We start from the raw sequence: 27,647 nt of genomic DNA, 5'->3' as shown, positions 1-27,647 counted from the left end.
AAAGATCCAAATCCAAGAAACTATGTAAAAAAAAAAAAGCAGAACAGGGACTTTCCTGGTGGTCCAGTGGTTAAGAATCCACTGAGGTCACAAGTTTGATCGCTGGTTGGGAAACTAGGACCCCATGTGCCACAGAGCAACTCAGCCTCTGCGCCACAGCTGAAGAGCCTGCACGCCAGCAAACGGCCCGCGCCTCCACAAGACCCAGTGCAGCCAGAACCCAGACACCAAAACAGCTCTGTGCTGCCCAAAGCCAATGTGAGGAGGGGCTTAATTCAGGAGCAGTTTTAATGGAAGTGTCTTTGATAAACATGGAATGTGGTTGAGCAGAAAGCAAATATAACAAAAATTAGGAAAGCATGTGCCTTTCTACATAATAACCTATCAAACATAAGCTATGAGATAAATGTTTGGGGAGATGAAGAAGCTTCTTGAGGATAAATTTATAAAAACAGTCAACACTTGATTTTTGCAAGTACCATGAGCTTGTAATGAAGTTAAACATTTTTACTGTGGTGTTAGACAATTACCACTGAAAAAGAATGCTACCTCTTTATAAAGGCAAAGATCATTCAAACACTCAATATGTAATCTTTACAACAGGTAAAGAAATGAGAAAGTAAAAGAACTCCCAGGATAATTAATATATAAGCTTCCTGTTCTTAAAAAATGTTTAATTAGCTTACAGAAAGCCCAAATATATACACTGTGTCCCTCTTTCTCTCACATGGCAATAAACAGAAAAGTGTATTAACAGAAATCAAGCATAATTTGTTACTTACCTCTCTGCCTGTAAGGATGTGTCTTGCCAACTTCACTTTTGCAAAATTCCCCTTGCCGATAGTTTTTAACAGCCTGTAGTTTCCAATGTGAGGCTGTTCATCTGCACAGGAAGCTATAGAGTTTCTACACCGTGCTCCAGAGCGCCCAGAGCGAGAGGTAACTTCTTGCCGCCCATCTCCATGTGATGTGTGCTACAATAAAACAGACAACAAAGGGTAGGAAATCAGGAACCCACAGTAGTTGACAAGGTTTAAGAGTCTCTAGTTGAAGGAACAAAACATCACTGCTTTAATTTTAATCCCAATACATACGGCACTTTATGGGGACTTGCCCACGTGATACAAAGTGAAGAAGCGAAGTTGCTCAGTTGTGTCTGACTCTTTGCGACCCCATGGACTGTAGCCCCTCAGGCTTCTCGGTCCATGGCATTTTCCAGGCAAGAATACTGGAGTGGGTTGCCATTTCCTTCTCCAGGGGATCTTCCCGACCCAGGGATATAACCCGGGTCTCCCACACTGTAGGCAGACGCTTTACCGTCTGAGCTACCAGGGAAGCCCCCACGTGATATAAACTCATGAGGAAAATAAAATGCTGAGAAGAGAAATATCAGTCTTGAGCTTCAACTGGGTGTTCAGATAGATGAGATTATTTTCTGTATGTGGCTATACCATAAAATAGGAGAAAGAAGACTGCCTTACAGTCATAAAGAACTTAACTTTCCCACATGCTATTAAATATACCAGCACATATTTTACTTAACACACCTTATGATACAGGTAGAACAGGCAACATCACCATTCACCAGATGAGGATATCTTGAGATTTATTCACCACCAAATCACTAGTGAGAAATCCAAAGAGAATATGGATTCCCAACTTCTTTCTAAACTATGCTGCTAACAATGATTTTTAAGACGTGTGCCAGACTCTAAAGCCCTTGATAAACATTTGTTGAACAGATGAATACAGTATTCAACATACTCCAAAAAGGCAAAACAAATCATAAATGCCTTTAACCACATTAAATAGAAAGGTGCTTGAGTTACCAATGCCTGATGAGGACAGCTCTGCATGCATAAGCGACCAGCTGCCTAGTGCGTCCTCTCTCCCCACACGCTCAAAGGCTGCCACACCTCACTGCCTACCTCTCATGACCACTAACAGCTTCCTCTCCCTCTCAGGACACTTTCAAGCACTTCATTCCTTTCTCCTTTCTAGCTTTTTGTCCAGGAAAACGTCCCTTGTTTCTCATGTTCTCTCTCTACCTGTAGGTCAAAACAAGCCTGATTCTAGGTGATAAACATAAGAAACTACACTTGGTAACACATTCTTATCAAGGAAAAATGAAAAAAAACCAAACCAAAAACAAACCTATATTTTACAGTGAAAGCTTAAGAATTTGTGCCATCAACCTCTGAATTCCACAAAAGATATCCTTTTCAGAATGTCCACGTTAATTTCCATCTACGGTTTTATATTCCTCTAAGTAAATCTTTGTCCCTTCTGTACCAAGTTTTGAGATAGGTTTTCTTCTATTTTAAGTTAAAAAGACTTTTACAAACTGGTTGCAAATCTAAACAACTTTATTCCTGTACCAAAAAGATTCTAATTTTCAAATGAGAATTTTGGGAAAATAGCCCATTACAAACGAGGAATAGCAAGGAGAGGTAAGACCTTCAATGAACAATGCAAAGTAGTAGTGGAAAACAATGGAATGGGAAAGACTAGAGATCTCTTCAAGAAAACTGGACATATCAAGGGGACATTTCATGCAAGGATGGGCACGATAAAGGACAGAATGGCAAGGACCTAACAGAAGCAGGAGACTTAGAAGAGATGGCAAGAATACCCAGAACTGTACAAAAAAGGTCTTAATGACCAGGCTAACCATGATGGTGTGATCACTCGCCTAGAGCCAGACATCCTGGAGTGTGAAGTTAAATGGGCCTCAGGAAGCACTACGACAAACAAAGCCAGTGGAGGTGATGGAATTCTAGCTGAGCTACTGAAAGATCCTCAAAGATGATGCTGTTAAAGTGCTGCACCCAATATGCTGGCAAATTTGAAAAACCCAGCAGTGGCCACAGAACTGGAAAAGGTCAGTTTTCATTCCAATCCCAAAGAAGGGCAGTGCCAAAGAATGTACATTGTGTACAACTGCACTCATTTCACAGGCTAGCAAGGTAATGCTCAAAACCCTTCAAGCTAGGCTTCAACAGTATGTAAACCGAGAACTTCCAGGTGTACAAGCTGGATTTAGAAAAAGCAGAGGAACCAGCAATCAAATGCCAGCATCTGCTGGATCACAGAAAAAGCAACAGAATCCCAGAAAAACACCTATTATGCTTCATTGACTAGGCTAAAGCTTCTGACTGTGTGGATCACAATAAACCGTGCAAAATTCTTAAAGAGCTGGGAATACTAGACTACCTTACCTGCCTCCTGAGAAAGCTATCTGTATGCAGATCAAGAAGCAACAGCTATTTAAAACCTTACAGGGAACAACTGACTGGTTCAAAATTGGGAAAGGAATACGACAAGGAGTACGTCAAGGCTATATACTGTCACCCTGCTTATTTAACTTATATGCAGAGTACATCATGCGAAATGCCAGGCTGGATGAATCATAAGTTGGAATCAAGATTGCAGGCAGAAACAACAACAACCTCAGATACGCAGATGATATCACTCTAATGGCAGAAAGCAAGAGGAACTAAAGAGCCTCTTCATTAGGGTGAAAGAGGAGTGAAAAAGCTGGTTTAAAACTCAACATTCAAAATACAAAGATCATGGCATCCAGTCACTTCATGGCAAATAGAAGGGAAAAAAGTGGAAGCAGTAACAGATTTTCTTTCCTGGGCTCCAAAAATCACTGCAGATGGTGACTGCAACCATAAAATTAAAAGATGTCTGCTTCTTGGAAGGAAAGCTATGACAAACCTAGACAGCACATTAAAAAGCAGAGACATCACTTTGCTGACAAAGGTCTGTCTAGTCAAAGCTATGGGTTTTTTTAGAAGGAAATCAACCCTGAATATTCACTGGAAGGACTTGATGCTGAAGCTCCAATGCTTTGGCCACCTGATGTGAAGAGTCGACTCATGGTAAAAAAAGACCCTGATTCTGGGAAAGATTGAGAGCAGGAGAAGGGGGCAGGAGAGGATGAGATGGTTAGATGGCATCACCGATTCAATGGACATGAGTTTACAGAAAACTCTGGGAGATAGCGAAGGACAGGAAAGCCTGGCATGCTGCAGTCCATGGGGTCACAAAGAGTCAGACACAAGTTAGAGACTGAACAACAACAAAGTACAGTTTTAAGAGAATTTTGGTAAACATGTTCGAGATATGCTTATTTCCAAACTAGACATAAGTTTCATAAAAACAAGGACAGTAATTTCCTATTCCTGTATCTTAGAAAAGTAGTTGACATATGTAACAGGTACTTAAACACTGGAAAGTGAAAAGTGTTAGTTGCTCAATCGTGCCCAACTCTTTGTGACCCCATGGAAAGCAGCCCACCAGGCTTCTCTGTACATGTGATTTTCCAGGCAAGGATACTGGAGAGGTTTGCCATCTACTTCTCCAGGGGGATCTTCCTGACCCAGGGATCAAACCTGGGTCTCCTGCACTGCAGGCAGATTCTTTACCAACTGAGCCACAGGGAAGCCTTAACAAATATTGGAATGACTAAATAAATGATATCAAAACACTAATCACTGTAGCATTCAGATGGTTAAATTACAAGAAATTTTTATCTCCCAAATTTCTTTCTTCTAATCAAATACTTATTGAATGATAATGTATAATAGATTTTATATAATTATGAGCTGGGCATTGTTCTGAGTGTCAGAAACCCAGCAGTACATAAAACAAAGTCCCTGTAACCATGAGGTGTACGTCAAGTGTTTTACTATTTATGCAATGAAAACAGTTATTAAAATTAAACTACTATTCAAAATTTTGGTTATAAAAGCTTTTTAAATGCAAACATACACTTTTATTAATTTATATGTTCACAAATTCAACCCTTCATGCATTTATTAGTTTACATAAAATTAATTTTCTGGAGTGCAGCATAGTAGACAAAATATTAACTTTTGCACAAATCAACTGTCTTCTACTACATGTAAAATAGAAACATTAGAAGAACCTTAAAATTCATAAGCATGAAGTTTATACCTTTGCTTACTCTCCAAGCTACTTATAATAAAAAAATAAATCCTGAGACTTCTCAGGCGGTCCAGTGGTTAAGACCCTGCGCTTCCATGGCAGGGGGCCCAGATCCATCCCTGGTCAGAGAACTAAGATCCCACATGCTGCATGAAGCAAGGCCAAAACATTAAAAAAACAAAACACAAACAACTGCCCCCCCAAACGAACTCCCTGGGACTACACCCACTAGCACGTACCCTACAGGAGAACAGAGATGCGTCTGTTCTGTTCATCATCAGATACTCCCAGGAACTAACAGCGCCCGCTATGGTGGCCGTGCAATACACTGTTGCTGCACGGACACTGACTGAAGGCAAGGTCCTCTGACCTAACCCACTGCTCCTCGGCTGCTGTGTCAGCCACCATTCTCTAGCGTGAGCCTCCCTCAGTCTGAGTGCCCTTTCTTCCATTCAAACCTAAGAAAATCCTACTCATTCCCGTATGCTTGAGTCATTTGTCACCATCTTTAAGCAATCTTCCCTGACTCTCCCTGCATCCCAGCAGAACTGCCTTTTCTGTGGACTCCCAATGTACTTTGCTTGTATCTACCTCTATCTTGCTACTTTGCTGTAGACACTTACCCACCACGCTACACTCACTTCCTAGAGAGACAAACTCACTCAACTTGAGGTTCCACAGTCATTTGCCCAAGTGTGGCCAATGAGATATGAGTGAAAGTGAACATGCCATTTTCATGCTGAAGTATTTATTGACAGTGCTCGACTCTAGCCCTGTGTTCTTCTGTTCTCCTGAATTTAGAATACTGTCCAAAAAGTGAGGGTCATAGGACCAAATGGCCTGGAAATGAAGATCAGGCTTCATGGAGTCAATGTTAAGCCACTAAGATTTTGGTCATGTATGTTACCACAGCATAACCCAGCCTACGTAATACACCCTCATGCAAATAAATAATAACACAAACCCAAAAAGAAAACTGTATTGTCCCACAAGTGTATAAACTCATATAACAGATTAAAATAGCTGATGTTTGCTGAATTCCAATAGAGTTAAACTCAGAATATTTAGTTTGATAAATTCCTTAAATTTTAAAATCTAAGGTGTTTAACTAAAAAATTCTCAGAACAGAAGCAAATTAAACTGCATTTTTGATTCTACTTGGCTTCCATCTTCCCCATGCATCCATCAGTAGCCCCAAAGAAGAAAAAATTTCCTAGCGTTTTAGCAAATAACTAAATTATTGCACTATTAGCCAATTTATCCAAAAATTTTTTTCTCCCTAAGGTGACAACAAAAAGTGACATAATAGTAGCCACTTTTTGTGGAAGCACTAAAAACCCAACAGGCACTCAAAGCTGTTTAATTTAATCTTTATTAAAGAGTAAAAGAGTCCAGATCTTTCTCTCAGGGAATTGAGCTGAACCACTTTATCCACCAAGAAAACTAGAACATGGGCAGTGCTACTAAAAATTATGCAGAATCAAGGCAAAGATAAAAGAGTATTAACAAATTCATAAAGTGTTCATTTTCAAACTAAAGTTTCTGTTTAATGCAAAATATTTAAGCTGCTAGGTAATATTAAGGAATGGAGCAAATACTGTAGGTATCTACTCAACATCCATACCTCCCTTCTTATCTAACAGAAGCCAGACGTGAATTTGGGGAGGAAACACGGCCAGTGAAATTCTTGTTTTCCCAAACTTCCCTGTAGCTGGAGGTAGCACATGGCTTAGTTCTGGTCAGTTCTCATTAGTGAAAATCTACTGGGTGGTCCTGGAAAAACTGTTTCTCAGACAAGTACTCTAATTAATACGGCCTCTTCCTCCCTTCTGCTGCCTTGAATGAAACCACAAGAGCTACAGCTCTGTAAGTCACCCTGTAGCTGCAGGTCTGAAACATGAGAGAGAAGATAAAAATATTTTTAAAAACCACCAACTCCAACAATATTGAATTGCTGAACCAAAGCTAGAGGCTGTCTAGACTTGTTTTGTGAGACAAATAAACCCTTACTTGGTTAAGTCACGGTATAAGTTAGTTACTTTTAGCCAAAGCACTACTAATCTGTCCCAGGTGCCATACCAATATTGAAGAAAGAAGCAATAAAAAGAGTGAATGAGGCATGCACTCCATTTTGTTATACATATTAGTTCTTCTTTAAAAATGTGTCTACATGTAGAAGAGCTATAGAAACTACAAAAAGCTATCACCTCACACCAATCAGAATGGTTATCATCAAAAAACCCTAATGTTCACTGCAGCACAGAAGCCACCTAAATGTCCATCAACAAAACATATATATAAAATGGAATAGTGGGTGTGTGTTCAGTCGCTCAATCTGTCTGACTCTGTGCAACCCCATGGACTGTAGCCCTCCAGGCTCCTCTATCCATGGAATTTTCTAAGCAGGAATACTGAAGTAGTTACTACTAAAAGTCTAGAAAGTTTATTATCTTAGTGACTTAAAAAAAAATTTGAATGAGGTTTAAAACTTTTAATCCAATTCTGAGAATACAAAGAAATACTATGTTGTTAAAAAGAAACAAAACAGGAAATTAACATGGTACTGTATTAACCAAAGTATAGATTTTGTTCAAATTTCACAAAATTTTATGCTAATGTCCATTATTTGTTTTCATACCTTATTCAAGATTCCCTGTTGTACTTAACTGCATCAATCAGTTTCATCTGCATGCAACAAATTCTGCTAAATTCTCTTCTCATTTTTATTCTGTTACAAATATTTTCTAATTTTCCTTGTTATGGCTTCTTAGATATACCCATCATTTAAAAGTGGACATTTAATTTCAAAAAAAAAAAAAAAAGGATAACCAACAAGGACTTACTGTATAGCACAATCGGAACTCTGCTCAATGTGATGTGGCAGCTTAGATGGGAGGGGAGTTTGGGGGGGGAATGGATACATGTATATTAATCGCTGAGTCCCTCTGCTGTCCACCCGAAACTATCACAACGTTGTTATCAGCTATACACCAATATAAAATACAAAGGAAAAAAAAATACTGGAGCAGGTTGCCATTTCCTACTCTATGGAACCCAGGCATCAAACCTGTGTCTCTCGCGTCTCCTGCATTGGCAGGTTGGTTCTTTATCACCACGCCAACTGAGAAGCCCCATAATGCAGTATTACTCAGCCATTAAAAAAAAAAAAGAATGAAACAATGCCATCTGCACCAGCATGAATGGACCTAGAGACTGTCATACTGAGTGAAGTAGGTCAGACAGAGAATGACACCTATCATGTGTTATCACTTGTATGTGGAATATAAAGAAATGGTACAAATGAACCTATTTATCAAAAAGAAACAGAGTCACACACGTAGAAAACAAACTTATGGTTACAGAGGGAGAAGGTGGGTGGGGGACAAACGAGGAGACTGGGGCTGACATATGCAGACGACTGTAGTAGAACAGGTAACTAGTAAGAACCTACAGTACCGCCCAGGAAACTATGCAAAACTCTGTAATCATCTACATGGGAATAAAATCTAAGAAAGAGCAGATGTACGCATAACTGATTCACTCTGCTGGACAGCAGAAACTAACACAACGTTGTAAATCAACTATACTCCAATAAAAATTAATAAAAAAAAAAAAAAAGGAAACCTAGAGGGGAAAAAAGAGCCATAGAATATAAATTAGTGTGCTTGTGATGACACAAATGAGAATATACCTTAGACACATGCACACTAAAAAAATTTTTTAACTATATGATTTTTTAAAGTGTATGATTCCAGGTTTGCCCTTGGATCTACCTGCTAAAGCACCAACCTGAAATTTGAGGGGCCTACTTAAGAAAACAGGTTTAAATGTTTATAACAACAACTTTATGCTGTATCTTAACTTTTCCTGAACAGAGCTTAGCCTCTTCTATAAAATGTGTGTGCCCACACATCCTTTCTAAATAACAAGCCACCTCGTTAACACATGGGCAGGATTTTCAAAAGTGGGGGGGGGAAAATCTACAAAAGTGGGGGGGGGGTCTACAAAGCCAAACTATGACAGTAAAAACCTGTTTCTCAAGTATTTTGTACTTTAGAGATAGTCACAAAGTCAAAATTTACTTTTGAAAACAACTGAGCAGTTATTTCATTCACTGAAGGAAAAATACCTGTTAAGACTGAATAACCTGTGTTTTAAAAAATTTAGCAAACTGGGAATAGAATAGAACTTTCTCAATCTGACAAAAATCACAGACCAAAAACCCTTTAACAAATATTACACTAAACAGAGAGACTTTATTTTTTATTTTTTGGGTGCACTGGGTCTTCACTGCTGCGTGTGGGCTATCTCTAACTGCGGAGAGCTGGGGCTACCCTCCAGTCGTGGTGCACGGGCTTCTCACTGCAGTGGCTTCTCTGGTTGCGCAGCACAGACTCTACAGCAGTTGTGGTGCATGGGCTTAGCTGCCCCATGGCATGTGGAGTCTTCCCAGACCAGGGATCAAACCCGTGCCCCTGCATTGGCAGGCGGATTCTTAACACTGGACCACCAGGGAAGTCCTAAACAGAGAAACTTAGAATCACTTTCTTAAGATCAGAAACAAGACAAAGCTGCCTATTATCACTATCGTTATTTAACAAAAAATTGGAGCTCATGGCTAGTACTTTTAGGAAAAATTTATAAGAATCTTAAAAAAAAAAAAAAAGAAAAAAAAGAATCTTAAAAAGAGAGAAAAAATGTCATTATTTGTAGATGATATAAACTACCTGCAAACCAAAAGAAATGGAAATACCACTGGAACTCAAGAGAGAGCTTAGCAAGGTGCAAGATCAACCTATAACAAATGTTCCCTACACGAGTAGTAACCTACCACAAAATTTAACTAAAAACTAACCTTCACAATAGCAATAAAAACTAAAAAGTAGGTAGAAATTAACTTAAAAGACTATGCAAGAGCTCCCTGGACAAAGCCTTAAATTTTTAATAAAAGACATAAAAGATATCCTATATACTGTAAAATGGGAATTCCACAGTCTTGGACAGATAATATTATACAATCTACCCAAATTTATCTGTAAGTTCAAGGCAATCTCAATTAACATTTCCAGCTAGTAGTTTATGAGTAATTTTAAACTTACTCTAAAGTGTACATGGACAAATATTTCATGGCTACCAGGTCAGCCTTGAAAAAGAGTTAAATAAAGCTCAGAAATAAAAAGTGATCAAGGTTAAAACCAGTAACAAGACATACCTGCATCACACTGTACCCTCAAAAGCAACACAGCATCTTTTCTGTGGCATTCTTGCCAAAAGGATATAACCTTAATCTAATTCTGAGGAAACATTTGACAAACTTAAATTGTGGGATATTTGACTGGATCTTGAAACAGAGAAAGAACCCTGGAGAAAAGCAGGTGACAATTCACATAAGTTCTGCAGCCCTTGGTAAGGGTACTGGACCAGTGTCAGTTCCCTAGTTTTCATACCTGTACCATGGTTTGGGCTTCCCTGGTGGCTCAGACAGTACAGCATCTGCCTGGAACGCAGGAGACTTGGGTTCGATCCCTGGAGAAGGAAATGGCAACCGACTCCAGTACTCTTTGTCTGGAAAATCCCATGGATGGAGGAGCCTGGTAGGCTACAGTCCATGGGATCGCAAAGAGGCGGACACGACTGAGCAACTTTACTGGTTCACTGGTATCTATGTGTTCAACATCAGGGGAAACTGAGTGAAAAGTATATATGTACTCTGTACTAATCTTACAATTTTAAGTCTAAACTTAATTTAACACAAAAAGTTTGATAGGCATATACATATAAAGATACAAAGATTACAATATTCTATAAAGCCATAGGGTATCTTTTATGTTGCCTCTAACCTCTGGCAAGTAGGTAAAATGTGGCAGACTCATACCACAGAAGTGCTATTCTACAGTTAGAGGCAACAGGTTTGATGCATAGATGAGACTGGAATATTCACACAAAGCACAAAACATACAGGTTTAAGAACACACATAAGAACACTAACATCTTGGGAAGATAAGGGACATGATATATAGGGATTAACAGGAATAAAGAGAACAGCCTTACACTCATCAAGATGTGACTTCTGCAGCTGAGTTTATGAAAATGTTTCCAAGAATATGAATAATAGGGAAGGGGAACTATTATTGTTCATATGCATAAAATCAGCCAACTTGGTTTCATTTGTAATAAAATGCTTATTACTGGTATTAGGACCCAATAGGACCTAACAGAGGCAGAAAGTATTTTTTAAAAAAGGTGGCAAGAATACACAGAAGTGAACTACACAAAAAAGATCTTAAATGACCCATATAACCACGATGGTGTGATCACTCACCTAGAGCCAGACATCCTGGAGTCTGAAGTCAAGCAGGCCTTAGGAAGCATCACTGCGAACAAAGCTAGCGGAGGTGATGGAATTGCAGCTGAGCTATTTCAAATCCTAAAAGATGATGCTGTGAAAGAGCTGCACTCAATATGCCAACAAATTTGAAAAACTCAGCAGTGGCCACAGGGCTAAAAAGGTCAGTTTTCATTTCACCCCCAACAAAGGCAATCCCAAAAAATGCTCAAACTACCACCCAATTGCACTCATCTCACACACTAGCAAAGCAATGCTCAAAATTCTCCAAGTGAGGCTTTCAACAGTATGTGAACCGAGAAGTTCCAGATGTTCAAGGTGGATTTAGAAAAGGCAGAGGAACCAGAGATCAAACTGCCAAGATCCATTGGATCATTGAAAAAGCAAGGGAGTTCCAGAAAAACATCTACTACTGCTTTACTGACTATGCCAAAGTCTTTGACTGTGTGGATCACAACAAACTGGAAAATTCTTAAAGAGATGGGAATACCAGACCAACTGACCTGCCTCCTGAGAAATCTGTATGCAGGTCAAGAAGCAACAGTTAGAACCCGACACGGAACAACGGACTGGTTCCAAATTGGGAAAGGAGTTCAACAAGGCTGTACACCATCACCCTGCTTATTTAACTTATATGCAGAGTACATCATGGAAATGCTGGACTGGACGAAGCACAAGCTGGACTCAAGATTGCTGGGAGAAATATCAATAACCCCAAATACGCAGATGACACCACCCTTACGGCAGAAAGCAAAGAGGAACCAAAAAGCCTCTTGATCAAAGTGAAAAGGCTGGCTGAAAACTCAACATTCAAAAAACAAAGATCATGGCATCCAGTCCCATCACTTCATGGCAAAGAGATGGGGAAACAATGGAAACAGTGACAAAGACTTTATTTTCTTGGGCTCCAAAATCACTGCAGATGGTGACTGCAGCCATGAAATTAAGATGCCTGCTCCTTGGAAGAAAAGGTATGACCAACCTAGATAGCATATTAAAAAGCAGAGACATTACTTTGGCAACAAAGGTCCGTCTAGTCAAACCTATGGTTTTTTCAGTAATCAATATGGATGTTGAGAGCTGGACCATAAAAAAAGCTGAGCACCAAAGAATTGATGCTTTTGAACTGTGGTGTTGGAGAAGACTCTTGAGACTCCCTTGTACTGCAAGGAGATCAAACCAGTCAATCCTCAAGGAAATCAATCCTGAATATTCACTGGAAGGATTGATGCTGGAGTTGAAACTCCAATACTCTGGCCACCTGTTGTGAAAACGGACTCATTTGAAAAGACCCTAGTGCTGGGAAAGATTGAAGGCAAGAGGAGGAGACGACAGAGGATGAGATGGTTGGATGGGATCACCGACTCGACGAACGTGAGTTTGAGCACGCTCCGGGAGTTGGTGATGGAGAGAGAAGCCTGGTGTGCTGCAGTTCATGGGGTCACAAGAGTTGAACACGACGACTTAGTGACTCAACTGAACTGATTACTGGTATGGCAGATGAAGCATCGTAATAATGAAACATACTGAAAAATAAATTTACTTGACTTACCCTCAGAAGAATAAAGCACAAATTGCAGCTAAAGAAAACTGACTCAGTAGCTTCTGACCAGTTAATTATATGCTAAGTACTCATTAAATAACAGGTTCTACAGAGGAATAAAACAAATAGAACATATGCACACAGTTTAGCTGGGGAGCTAACGGAGAACAGTAACTGAAACCAGGGGCAATCCCTGCCCCATGAGAAAATCAAAGTGTGACTACTCCAAGCACCATCCAACAGGTTTGTGAGAAATATGTGAAGTTTTCATCTTTCTATTAAAGCAATAGGTTAATTTTATTCAATTTTTAATTTATTTTTAAAAATATATCCCCAAATATTTCAACACCTAATATAAAAAGAGTAAGATTCTACATTCTTTTTTTCACATTGTCTTTAAAATATGGAATATACTTTCTATTCACAAGACATCTTAACTCAGACCAGTCACATTTCAAGGACTCAGTAGCCACACATAGCTGGTAGCTACTGTGCTGGACAATGCAGCTCTAAGCACACAGACAACATGACCATGTTTGGGCAAGATGAAGGAAAAATTGATGTCCAGGATGAAGGGAAAAAATGGGGATGGAGTCTTTGAAAGACAAGTAGCAGAGTTTTAAAGGAAGATGAAGGCCATTTCAAGCCAGACATGAGCACAAGGAAAGCTTAAAAAGCCTGGAGGGTGCCGGGAGAGACATCCCTTAACCTGATGGTCTAGCCAATTTCACCTCTCACAATTCTTTCACACACCTCTAACACTGAAAAAAAATTGGCTTAATTCCTTGACATCATGACTGCTGGAAATTTCTTCTCTTTCTGTTCTTGACTAGGCTGGCACTTCTGTCTTGCATCCCCTTGCTTTAGTTAATTCCTACACTGAAGTACTTGACTAAGAGCTCCTTGATGGTAAGAATTCTCTCTGTATTCTTAGAACACAAGACCTGGCAACCAGCAGGTGTGAAACTGCTAGGTGAAAAGTCAAGGAGAATAGGTGAACAGTTAGAAAAAACAGAACTAGAAAGGTGGGTCCGTAACTTTGAATAATGAACCAAAGTTCAGATTACCCAGCTTTCTAGAATAACACTACAAAAGCTACCTGAAGAGGGACTTCGACATTTACATTCAGAATCCTCATCATGTGGAGCAGACTGGGCCAAGCACTTTTTGGGGTTAGTTTCTTCAGTCACAACAACCCTGAATAGATGATGTTAACTCTCTTCTGTTAAATAAAAAGATATAATGTATAGCATGCTGATTATATTATATTGAATACATAATACTAAATTATATATTTGAAAGTAGCTAAGAGTGTAGATTCTAAGATTCTCGTGAACAGAAAAAAACGCTTAATTATATGTGGTGATGAATATTAACTAGACTCATTTTGGTGATCATTTCACAACATATACAAATATCAAATCATTATGTTGTACACCTGAAACTAATATGATGCTACATGTCAATTATATTAATTAAAGTTTTTAATTATATTAAAAAATTTTAAATGAGGCACAGACAAGTAATTAACTTGCCCATGGTCAAATTACTTGTATTAGTATTGGAAGACCAGGTTCAAACACAAGCCTCTAACTCCAAATCCAAATTTCTCTCATATTTTGCTGCTGCTTCTTTTTGGCTCCACATCTGGTCCACTCCACCTCAGAAGTGTCTTCAGAATCTCTCCCTCAACCACAGTCTTAGGCTCCCATCTTTAACTCTGACTTCCAAGCCCAGACTCTTTCCATTAAGCCTCACTTTAAGAAAGCTATCTGAGGTTTTAAAAAAGGAGAAAGATGATGAATTCATTGGAACTACAGAAAAAAGAGGCTGAAGACACAGGACATGAGAGATGAAGAAATGACAACATAGAGATGAGATGAAAACACCAATAAACAAGCATTAATGATGGCTAGCATTTATCTATTACTTACTATGTGTCAGGCACCATTCTAAATGCTTTACCCATACTGTCCCATTTAATCACTAATTCAACCAATATTTATTTACTGATCACCTGTAATAAATGACCAGCATGTTCTAGGTATTTGAAATAGTATCAATAAACAAAACAAATATTCCTTCTCTCATGGAGTGTTCAGTATGCCAGAGGATATCGACAAAACACAATAAACCTAAGAAATAAATAAACTATATACTATGCTAAAGGTGACAATGCAATGGGGGGGGGGGGACACTAGATCAGGGTTAGGGGGGTTGGGAGGGCCATCAATGGTTAGAGCAAACCTCACTGAGGTGAGGCTTGAAAAGAGAAGGTGAGAGAATTAGCCATGAGGGTACCCGGAAGAAAAGTGTTCGGACAAAGAGAAGAGCCAACGCCAAGGCACTGAGGCTGGAGTGTCCCTGGTGTCTTCAAAGAACAGCAAGAAGATCCCCGGGTCTATGGACGCAGTGAGTGAGACGAGGCAGGAGATGAGAACAGAGAGGCAGGGCAGGCCACGGCATGGAAGGTGTTATAACAGCCCCATGAGCTGACTGCTACCACCAATCCCATTTTATAGATGAGGTAAAATCTTATTTTATAGATGACACATGAAGAAGTTAAAAACTTGTCCAAGGGCACACAAAAAATGCTAGGTCAGATTATAAACTCAAAGAGTTACTATTATAGTGGCTGGAAAACATGACCCCAAAGTCTCTGACTCCCGTTACAAGGAAAGGGCTACGTCCCTTCCACTTGAATCTGGGCGTCCAGGAATGCTTTAGCATTTTAAGAACTGATACTATGCGACTTCTGAGAATAGGCCATAAAAGGCAAGCAGCTCTGTCTTGTTTGCTGAAGTATCAAGCCACCTCGAGTCTGATCACACTGAGGTCTCCATGCTGGAGAGGCCCACGCAATGGCTCTGACCAAGAGCCCCAGCAGCCTTTTAACAATACCTGTCAATGTGCCAGATTAAGAAGTAGTCTTAGGTGGCTCAACTGCTAAAGAATCTGCCTGCAATGCAGGAGACCTGGGTTCAATCCCTGGGTTGGGAAGATTCTCCTGGAGAAGAGAATAGCTACCCACTCCAGCATTCTGGCCTGGAGAATTCCATGGACTGTATATAGTCCATGGGGTCGCAAAGAGTCAGACACGACTGAGCGACTTTCACTTTCACTTACGATATGCATCTTTCAACCCAGCTGTTCAAATCCCCAAGCCTTTCATGATACCCCAAGTGAAGTCCCAGATATAAGTCATTTCCATTTGAATTACACTACTCACACAAAATCTGTGAGTATAATGAAACAGTTGTTGTTTTACACTACTAAGTTGTGGAGTGGCTAGTTCCACAGCAATAATAAGTAGGATAACTATATAATAAGCAGGAAATAACTGTTAAGCACCTGACCTAAGTTAACAGAAAAAGAAAAAGAAACTAGAATACATTACCATAGTATGTCGAAGGTTCTTTATCATTGAAAATCTTTAATGTCTAGAAGGTAACCTTCTTTTAAGAAAAACACTATATAAACTCCTTTAGTCCATTCCACTAGTGAAGCTAACACATGCCTATGAATACCAAGGCAAGTCTGGGACAGGCAAGGACTACGCAAGGGAAGGAAGACACGGAAAGAGATGGAGACAGTATGTGAATGGAGTGCCACCAAAAACACCTCATGTGCCTTCAAAAATAAAAGTTGCCTGCCCAGCTTAAATTATGCTTCTGGACAAAGAATGGTAAGGCTAAGAGTGGAAGGCTGTGTTAGGAAATTGTTCTACGTTTACTCCTCTCTGGGATTCTCATTTTAATCTGCTACTGTGGTCAATGAAGTCATAAAGGTACTGACTACAAAAAGAATGGGGCTATATAAAATTCTAGAATAAGACCCTTGAGTTCAGCTTACTCAAACTTCATATGAAACTCTCCCAAAATAGATTTTCATATAAAATGTCCTAATGGTCATGTGCAGTCGTGAGAACTGGACCATAAAAAAGGCAGAACGCCAAAGAACGGGTGCCTTCAAACTGTGGTGCTGGAGAAGACTCCTGAAAGTCCCTTGGACAGCAAGGAGATCAAACCAGCCAATCTTAAGGGAGATCAACCCTAAATATTCACTGGAAGGACTGATGCTGAAGCTGAAGCTCCAGTATTTTTGTCACCTGATGTAAACAGACAACTCATTGGAAAAGGCCCTGATGCTGGGGAAGATTGAGGGCAGAAGGAAAAGAGGGAGTCAAAGCATGAGAAAGCTGGACAGCTTCACCGATACAACGAACATGAACTTGGGCAAACTCTGGGAGATAGGGAGGCCTGGTGTGCTCAGTCTACAGAGTCACAAAGAGTCAAAGACATAACTAGGCAAATGAACAACACAAATCCCACAATATCTAACCTCCACCCCCGCCCCAAGCAACTGCCTATTAGTGAGAAACACAAACAAAACATCTTAAGCTTTGTTCAAGCTTCAGCTCTGAAAACCAAGATCCCAGGTAACCCAGATACAATGAGGTAGAAACAATGCCTTATCTACTCTACACAAGATTGTGTAGGACTAACCAACCATCGCCAAGCAGCTCAGGTGACCTAAGGGCAGTGCTAAAGAATCTAGTTTGAAGAAAAAGCTGGACTTGCCTCAAAAAAGTCATTTTCTTCCAGTGCCAACTTCTGCCCTCTCAATTACTGTACAGGCAGGTGCATGTGGGTCAGCACAAACCCTTTGTGACTACTTGTAGATCAATTCCAAGCACATTCTTTAAATTTCTGTGTAAGACAACATTAAAGTTGGGAGATTCCCAAGGAAGAGATCTGTTTTCTCATTATTTTGAAAGTTTAAAATGGATGGGAGACAAGTTAATTTATACTTTAATCTTCCCAGTGGTGATCAGAAGTGGCTATAGTCCTTGACTCTTACTTCCAGCTTGGAAACAAATTCCAGGGATAAAATCTAGCCATGTTTTAGAATCCAGAGCAATCCTCTTTGAAATTAAAGGTAACAAACAGGTACTAGTAATTCATATTAAACTGTGTATGAATCTCTTAAAAGTAATTACAATACAAATAATCATGCACTACACAATCAAAGGGGTGTCCCAGATGGAGCAGTGGTAAAGAACCCACCTGCCACTGCAGGAGACACAGGAGATGAGGGTTCGATCCCTGAGTCAGGAAGATCCCCTGGAGTAGGAAATGGCAACCCACTCCAGTGTTCTTGCCTGGAAAACTTCACAGAGAAGCCTGGAAGGCTATACAGCCCATGGGGTTGCAAAGAAGTCAGACACAACCAAGCCTACACACACACACTCAAAACGACAAATATTCTACTCACTGAAAATTTCCACCTTCACCTAATTTACATAAAAAAGAAATGAAAACAACTCTCAAATTGAGTAAGATCTTTTCCCAAACACTTTGCCCAATAAAAAACACTAATTCTTCAGAGATCAACCCTTTTTTTTAAGGCCCAAACCGCTTGATTCCATAGACAGTTGTACTTGGAAGTTAAGCAGATTAAATGAAATCACACGACATGTTTTAAATTAAATATTATATAAAGTACTTAGTACTGTTGCCTGATACATAGTATTCAACAACCAGTAACTATTTTTATTCTCGATAACCTCACTTTCAACAAAGAACCAATTTTAAAACTCAAGGAACCTGAAAATGTTATTGAAACCACTGAAACCTCTTCTTTAGTCACAATACAATCTAAAGGAACATAATTTAGTCAGCAAGCCTTCACTGAAGGCTTCACTAACACAGCAATTCTTTAAAGTGTGGTTCCTAGATCTGAAGCATTAACATCATCAGGTAGAACTTGTTAGAAACGCAAACTCTAGGGCCCCAAAGCTACAATCAAGGTCTGGGGGTGAGTCCGGCCATCAGAGCTTCCATAAGCCCTCCAGTGTTTGCTCCAGTTTGAGAGTTAGCGGGCTAGTTTCACAAAGCTCGGGGTGGTGTGTTCTTCGGGGACTGGGAGCCCAGAGGCAGAGGAGTGATGGAGTTCCTAGGCATATCCTCCATGGAGCCTAGCACAGTGCCACACACAGAGCAGGCACTCAGGTCTGAGCAGGGTAACAGTCAAGCTGCCAGTGGCTGGCTGGACAATAACAACATCAGTTTATTATTTCACAGAGATAAGAAATTCTGATGACTGTCTGCATTAACAAATAATGCAATAAGTAAGGACACAATGTGCACAGACCAGGAGCTGTTTAACTGGCAAAGTACTCCAGGGCCTCCGGTACTTTGGCAAGTAACCCAGGCTTACTTACAAAGTGTCATATGCTTTGAAATGTAAGTGGAAAATACATTTCAAATTTACCAGTACACAGACGTAATCTGTTCATGACCTCTATACAAGTCGACTGTGGAACATAAACTAAAATGCAAACTTTTTGTTGCCTTTAAAAAAAAGCACTTGTTAAAAATAAATAAATAAATAAAAAATAAAAAAGTTAAAAAAGCACTTGTTTCACATATTACTCATCTATAATATGTGGACCCAATATAGACTCCAATTTGAACGAAGTGTTTTAAAAAAAAAAACTGAGGAAACCTGAACACTGCTAACTGGATATTCGATATTAAAAAATTGTGACAAAGGATTAAGATTACATTTTTTAAAGAAGCTTTATCTCTTCTAAAAGCTTTAGAGATGAAATGATATGTACTGAGCTTGATTCCTGGGGACAGAACATATAAAATTAGTCTGGTCACTGAGCTGCTGAGTACACAGGAATGGGGGGGGTGCTAACTATATAACAGGGCTTCCAAACTCTGGCTCTATTGACATTTTGGCTATTTCTTTGACGGGGTAGGGGGCACTGTGCAGTGTACTGTAAAATGTTTAGGTGCATTCCTGGTCAGTAGCAACCCTCTTCAGTTGTGACAACCAAAACCAACACTGTCGAATGTCCACTGTGGGCCAAACTTGTCCCCAGTTGAGAACCATTGATAAATTCCCATTAAATTCTCTTTATTTGCTTTCCATAGAAAAATATTTTTAAAAGTCTACTTTTAATTATACTCTATGTATTGGTACAACTGCATCTCCCTAGTTGAATAATTACTACATAAAATTTAGAGAAACAGCCTGATACACGAAAAAGCAGAGAGGGCTGGGATGGAGATCTGAGGCCTAGTAGATGCTCTGCTGCTAAAGTCAATAGTTGCAAGCAGCTCCTGTCACCTTTTTGAGCCTCAACATCCTCATTAGGTCCAACTGTTTGACTAGTCCTTTTGAGGTTTTTTTTTAATCCTTTTAAGTTTTAAAAATAATTTGGTAACAGTCTATCAGCTAAAGGTGGATATTCAAATCTGGAAATCAAATGAAAACAGAGTAGTGTACTAGTATGAAGAGAATTTTCTTTTTGCAAATTATCTGCCTTTTATTATTCTTGACCTATAAGCAACATTTTTTACACAATTATATATAATTATTTAAAATTTAAAGAAGATTCCTGGGGTAGGCAAAATGGACTTTTTTTTACAAAATATAAAGACAAAGCTAACTGTCATATCAGCCAAAATTGTCCATCAACTGGTGAACGGATTAAAAAAAAAAAAAAAACTGTTATACACCCGAACAATGAACTACTTACTACTCAGCAATAAAAAGGAATGAACTACTGATACACACACAAAAACAAGTAACTCTCAAAAATATTATGCCAAATTAAAGATGCTAGCCACAAAATTATACGCTCTTTGACACCATTTAAGTAACATTGTAGAAAAGGAAAACTAGAGAGACAGGTAACAGATCCATAGTTGCCAACAATTGGGGGAAGGGAGAGGGAATTGTGAAGAGAAACAGGGCACCTTTCTGGGCAATGGACACGTTCTCTAACCTGACCGTGATAGTGATTACATAACCATACATTTGTCAAAATTCATCAAACTGCACACTTGGGAAGAGTGAATGTTCTATCTCAACATACACAACTTAAAAGAGCTGCCCATCAGACTGAGAACTCCCATTCATTCTTGAACCCTCATTACTCAATTGGCAGGAAGTCTAATACTCAGTTCAGTAGTATCAGGTAAATAATATGGTATATGCCAGACATGAAACACCACACAAGGTATCACACTGTGAAAGATATACAACTACTTTCAGAACATGTCAACACCAGAGTTAAAAAGAGGGCATGGAGAAATAATGCAATGATGTGCTACAAACCTCTATTTTACCACTGTCAGAAATTCAATTTTAAATACATTCCAAGAAAATAAAGGCACACTCCATACCCTACATTTTTTTTAAAGTTAGTAATTTCTAATGACACACAAAGATTACACCATAATTCAACAAATTCAACAGAGAACCAGTAAAGACCCATTTGGTGTAAACCCTTCATTATCACAAATCTGCTATCATTGTTTCTGATTATAGTTTACTTAGAAATTATGGAGCTCCTGGGACTTCCCTGGTGGTCCAGTGGTTACTCCCCGAATCCACTGCAGGGGGCCCAGGTTCCACGCCTGGTGAAGGAACTAAGATCCCACATGCCACGCAGTGCAGTCAAAAAATAGAAAAATAATAGTAACAAAATAGGAAGTATGGACCTCCTGCTCTGGTTCAATGTAAGATTGTGCTTCTCTGAGTGAAAGTCAATGATGCAAGTTAACTCACATTTTTGCCTGCTCCACTCTACACAAAGAACAAGAAAACAATGAAGAATTAGGTTCTATGAGAAAATGAAATTCACCAATTCACCTTGTCTAGATTTTCTACTGCTTTTTATGTAATTTCCTAATCCATATAATGGAAAGGTACATACATCACTGTGCTACTGATTTACCAGGTTAAAGAGCATTAAATATCATCCATTAATATACTAAAGGGATGCTTTAGGCCAAGATTTACATAAACAGATTAAATCACCTAATGGTTATCCAGCAAATAAGTGGCATTTTGAAGATTGAAATGAAGGTATTTGATACCACTAAGTCACAAGGTCTCAGGACGTTATTGAAAGCATGAAAACAGGCAGAGCAAGGAAGCTTTTCCTAAGTGACAGCATTTTCTTGCCAGGAATTACCTCATAACACTTATAATAAAAGGCCAGTGAAGTTTCTTTACAAGTTATTTTCTAGATTTTTTTAAAACTTTTTATTTTGTATTGGGGTATAGCCGATGAACAAAGCTATGATAGTTTCAGGTGAGAGGGACTCAACCATACCTATACATGTATCCGTTCTCCCCCAAACTCCCCTCCCCATTTAGGCTGCCCCACAACATTGAACAGAGTTTCATGCGCTATACATTAGGTCCTTGCTGGTTATCCACACAGTAGTGTGTACATGTCCATCCCTCCCTCCCCACCTAGATGTTTTTGTTTTTAACAGAAGATAACTCACAGCTAGACTGGAACAGTCCTGAAGCCAGAGCTAGAAAAGAGTTCCAATCGCACTGGGACAGAGTCAACATTTCTCGAATGGAATTTTTACTACAAGTTGTCAGTCACTAAAACTGCTGTTCCTTGCCTTTTTAAAAAGTTCACAAGAACAAAAGCCAAGGTTCCTTTTACAGAATCATAAAATGTAAGTGCCAGGATAGACCAAAGAGCTCATCTAAGCCAAGTTCTTTTCCGGAAGGAGAAGAGCTAAGCCCAGAGTGGGTAACCCTCGGCTAGGCAGTGCGAGGCAGGCAGCTTGACAACACACCCTCATTTGAAAGGTGCTCAACTAACTCCTTCAAAACAGATTCGTCTGGAAACCCGGCTGCTACTCGATAAGTCTAAACTCTCTCCAAGAATTTCTGAATAGCTCTGGAGTTCCACCTAAGGGGGCCGAAAAGATCCCTCAGAGGACGTTTACTTCTAGCGACTGTCACTGAACTCAGCTGCAGACGATTTACAGAACGAGGCATAAAGGACAGTCCACTTGGTCCAATCAAGTACGTTCAGTCAACACCACGAACCCGTTTTTAACCCGAGAGCCTCTCAAGAGCTGCCTACTTCATCTGAAAAGAGTCTGGTAGCGGAGACCCGACACACGCTCTGAGAGCCCACTGCGCGGCCACCGCCTCTCAGGACCGCGGCCGGCCACGGTGCAGCCTCAACGCTTCGCTTCCGAGAGAGCACCCGGCGTAGTCACGGATGCGCTTCCCGCCCCGCGCGTTCAGGAAACGGGCCGCCCACCGGACCCCAGGTGGCGAGGAGAGGGATGCGGCCGCGCTCCCGGGGGCGGCGCGCCGAGACCCAACCCGAGCGGCCGCCGAGGTTACTCACGTTCTCAGTGTCCCGTTCATTCACCGTCGGCAACGGGGTCCTAGTGGACATTTTACTTCACTTCACTTGACAACGCGAGGGCGAAACAAAACAGCGCGGCCCCGGGGCCGGCGTCGCGGCGAGGAGAGCCCGGCGGTTCCGGAGAGGCGCCGCGGGAGGGCGGCTCCCCTCCCCCACGGCCGTCTAGAACCCGGGCCGGGCCCGGGCCGTCCCCCGGAGGGTCGCGGGGCTCATGCTCCCCCGGCCCCGGCGGCCGCGCCGAGGAGCCCCGCGGTCGGCGGTGGCGGGGCCGGGCCGCCGGCGGCGGCGGCGGCGGCGGGCTGCGGCTCGGCCCGCCGGCGTCCCCGCGCCTCAGGGCGCCCCGCAGGCCCGGACCCCCTCGCCTCCTCCTCCGCCCCCGCCCGTCGCGCCGCGGATTTCAGCGCCTGAGCCTCCACACAGCGCCGCCGGCGGCCCCTGAAGAAGAGGATGTGGAGTGCGAGACAGGTCCCCGCGAGCTGCGGGCGCCGACCATGGAGGGAACTGCGGAAGCGGCGCCTGCGCCTGGCTACTCTTCTCCCTCCGGCTCTATTTCCGCTTCAGCCTCCGCCCGGTGGCTGCCTACACCGCCGCTCCCGGCACCTTCGAGCCTCACGGACCCAAGATGGCCGCCTCTCGGCTTCCTTTGCTGCCTCCGGATGCCGGAAGTGACGACACCGCCGCCTCCCGGAGTTCGGCCAATCAGCGCGGCCCGAGGAAGCCGGCCGGACTGCTGTTGCTAGGGGCGACTCCCCGGCCGAGGGGGCGGTGCCCATGGCAGGGAAGGGCTGGCTGGTACCCGCGGGTGGCTGGGGCGGCGGGTTCCCGGCCTCCTGAGCACGCGGTCGTCGGGAAGGAGCCGGCAAATGGTCCTGGGCGGCGGCCTGAGCTAAGACTGTTGGACTGGCGTTTGTAGTGTTGATGGAGCGTCTGCTGTGTGCAACAGCCGAGGTCGCGTCCCTCAAAAAAAGCTGGGAGCGCGCTGCATGCAGATGGAGCCGTGACAGTAGTTATGGGGCCAGGGCTGCGGGGAGGAGCCGAGTTCCTGCATCGTTACCGGTGACCCGGGAACCGTGAACTCAGTCACCTTTCCTGCCCCCGGCACGCTGAGCAGCCCTAGGCTGAGCTCAGCATCCTGAGGGCGGCAGGCCCGTCCCGCCCACGAGGAACTCGCGGTCGGGAGGGAGATAGACCCGGACGCAGCTTGCAGAGGAGTGCTACAAGGGGGCCGGGAGCCCTAGAGTCCCCCTGGGACTACTGCCTAAATCTCCGTCGGGGGGAGGGTTATAACCGGACTCTTCGTTCCCGGGCCCCACCTTGGGTCGGAGTTCAGTGGACGCTTGCAGGCTGAGACGTTGGAGATAGAACCTCCCCTGCAACCCGTCCTAGCTCCTGAGCCTCTGATTGTAACGCGTGGACCTGCCCAGAGTGGCCTGCGGTGGATGGAATACTTCAGTGCGGGGTTCTGAGAGGCCAGGGCGGAAGGAGCTGGAGTAACAGTGATCTGCTACCGAGAGTCCACCTTGTGGGTTCCATACATCTGTTAGCTCATTTAAGCCTCGGGGTAACCCTCTAAGATGGGCAGACACACCTAGTGATCCCAAGTCTAAACAGGTTACAGTGACGTGACCAAAATACTCAAGTTGGTTAGCTGCAAGGCTGGGATTTGAACTCGTATCCTAAAACTTATAAAAGAAAAGCGCTTGTGGTGGGTATGTCCTGCTTTTCTTTTTCTATTTTTAATGTTTTCTCCTTTGGTCCCCCAGGATGTGACTCCGCTTGCTCTGTCTGGGACATTTCCTGCCCTGTGCGACATATATGTCTTTAAACACCAGAATCACTTCCAGAAAGGACAGATGCTCACAATGTTAGGACATAGGAGTACTAAGATGCAGTCAGGGCTTCCATTGCTTCCTCTCAGGAAAGTGTTCAGGCCAAAGATTGCCCTGTTTGAATTAAAATGTCCTTCTCTTTCTCTCTTTGGCCAAGCAGAGATGGTTGGATTTTTGTTAGTTAAATGTATGTTTCACACAGTTCAACTGAGAAATGTGGGTGAGCACAAGACCGTGGGAGTCCCTGTAGGCACATTTGGCCCCCAACCTGGGAAGGTGGTCAAGAAAGCTTCCTGGAAGCGTGGTGGTTATGCTGCATCTAAATGCATGAGTCGAGTTAGCCAGGTGAGGGTGGCTGGAAGGGGATGAGGAGCAACGTGGTGGTTTAGGTAAAGGTCAAGAGGTGAGTGGTGAGACTGGAGGGGTAGGCCAGGCCCAGGCCAGGTTTGGACACAGCATGGCACTCCTGATGACAGGAATGTTAACTAGGTCAGCTGCGTAAACACCCAGAGGACCCACAAAAGGGTTTCAGCCTGGGGCAGGAGCTGAGAGAAAGGGTTTGGACGATTCAGAACATTCCACATTGGCCAGAGAAGTGGCTGGCGGGTGAGGTTTCCACCTCAATGCTTTTTTCACTGAAGGCACACATTAAATAATGAGTCAGTGAATGCCAAGAGGTAGGAAATGAAGCTGACAGTACTTAACAAGATGCTTCTGGTTTTCATAAAGGCTACAATTAAAGAAACACTTCGAAACTTTCATAGCACTCGTGTCAAATAATATGATTGTACTATAAAGACCTGGAAATGGGAGGCAAGGTGTACATGTTCCACGCAAAATGGAGGAGAAAAAAAGAAAGACAACCCACTTTTCTGTCTAAAGGACCCTCTGTAGCCTAAATTATGTACATCTAAGGATCTGTCTGGAAGAGATGGAAGGGTAGGATCTGAAAATTGTTATTGAAATGTCTTCTTCTGTCCTTTTTCATATGCCTATTTCCTGTCTTCATTTTTTTTTTTATAATTTTATGTATTGATTTTTGGCTGTGCTGGGTCTTCATCGCTGAGTGGCCTTTTCTCTAGTAGCGGTGAGTGAGGACTACTCTGTAGTTGCAGTGCCTGGGCTTCTCGTCACGGTGGCTTTTACTGTTGCGGAGAACAGGCTCTAGGGTGCTCGGGCTTCAGCAGTTGCAGTAAGTGGGCTCAGTAGTTGCGGCTCCCAGGCTCCAGAGCACAGGCTGTGTAGTTGTAGAGCACAGGTTCAGTTGTCACATGTGGGATCTTCCTGGATCAGGGATCGAACCCATGTCTCCTGCGTTAGCAGGCAGATTCTTTTTTTTTTTTTTTTTTTTTGAGAACTTTATCCGATGTCAGGCGCTCAACACACACGATCTTGTTTCATACACACACACACACACACACACACACACACACACACACACACACAAACTTAGGAGACAGGTACTGTTCCTATCCTCCTTAAGGGGGTGGAAAATCAGTCCTGAGTGTTTAACTCACACAAGATTGGCATGGCCAACTCAGAATTGAAACCTTGGCTGTTGTGTGCTCCTAACCACTACTCTGGACCTAAACCCAATGTAGTGTTCTGGCTAGAACACTGAGTTAATGTGTAGGTCTAAAATATTAAGCCAAAGCTGAGGACAGTGGGGGAGGGGGCAAGACCGACTGGACGCATGGTAGAAAATAGGGCACCAGTAGCCCAAGAACAGGGCACTGACTCACATTAGTATAGCCGCCAAACTGAACTGACAGGCATCCACCACCCACAAAGTTGAAAGGAATCCAGTCACCCCACCGCCAAGCCACCCGCTCCGAGCTGCAGGTGCTCACAAAGCCAAGATTCTGGGGTCAACGAGCCGGGCACCCACCCTCGAGTTCAGCCAGGGCCCGGACTGCCTCGCCCCGGGCCCGCGCCACCCACCGCCGTTCCCCGCGGACACCCGGCCCCTCGCGGCCTCCCGCCCCGGCGCTGCGGCCTAGGCCAGCGCTGCCCAGCGAAGCTCCAGATCGCCCCTCTCCCCGGCTCAAGGACCAGCACTGACCGTTGTATGACTTCCCCTCGTCCGCCATGGCACAGCTAGAAGCAGGGGCGGGCTGCGTCGCCGGCCGCTACCTAGCCAAACGTCTGAATGCCAAGGCGCTCCAGGCCGAAGTGCCAGCAGGCAGATTCTTTACCACTGAGTCACCAGGGAAGCCCCTCCTGTCTTCATATTAAAATAGGTTGTATCTCAGGCTCCTTGAACTGAAAAGATATAACTAAATACACCAAGCTGTGTATGTGCACAGATAGGGCCTGCTTTCATGTCAAGAAGGAGGGTCATCTTGAAAATAATCTTGTCCTACCCTTGCTGCTGTAGGACAGAAGAGAAACTGAGCCTGGGAGAGGTGACGTGACTAGTCTGAAGTTGCACAGCTGATTAGCATTAGAGCCAGAATGGGCCCCGATTTCGGAAACCCCAGACTTGTGTCCTTGTCCACAGCTACTGTGGGCGTGTGGTGGGGAAATCTGTGTAGCACTCAATCCACCCCAGCACCAGAAAGAAAGAGCAACGGCACGAGCGCTGAAACTGCTCTCCTCCAGACTCCTTATGCCAGAAAAATAAGCCCCCGTTTGTTCAAGCCAGGAGAGTTTAGGATGGCTGTTACTTTGCAGCTAAGTGCAAGCCTAACCAGTGTCAAGGGGTCAGATCTCCTGATCCCCGGGCCTGTGTTCTCTGCACCACACCTAGTTCGGATAGAGGTGGAA

At 42.6% G+C, this 27,647-nt stretch overlaps 1 protein-coding gene across 7 annotated transcripts in view; it reads right to left on the bottom strand.

The window, feature by feature from the left end:
• The window catches only part of MARK3 (microtubule affinity regulating kinase 3), a 101,747-nt gene extending 78,580 nt beyond the window's left edge, over nucleotides 1–23,167 (bottom strand). For all 7 annotated transcript variants that reach the window (XM_043921253.1, XM_043921246.1, XM_043921248.1 and 4 more), the window contains exons 1-2: nucleotides 23,032–23,167; nucleotides 783–974 (exon numbers count right to left, since the gene is read on the bottom strand). In XM_043921253.1, coding sequence (XP_043777188.1) covers nucleotides 783–974; nucleotides 23,032–23,082 — 243 coding nt within the window. In that variant the 5' untranslated portion in view covers nucleotides 23,083–23,167. The remainder of the gene's footprint in view (nucleotides 1–782; nucleotides 975–23,031) is intronic.
• Nucleotides 23,168–27,647: the final 4,480 nt, after the last annotated feature.

The sequence above is a fragment of the Cervus elaphus genome, chromosome 13 (assembly GCF_910594005.1).
Source record: "Cervus elaphus chromosome 13, mCerEla1.1, whole genome shotgun sequence".
Taxonomy (NCBI): Eukaryota; Metazoa; Chordata; class Mammalia; order Artiodactyla; family Cervidae; genus Cervus; species Cervus elaphus.
The sequence above is the reverse complement of the archived record's forward strand: the minus strand, read 5'-3'. Positions and strand labels throughout refer to the sequence as shown.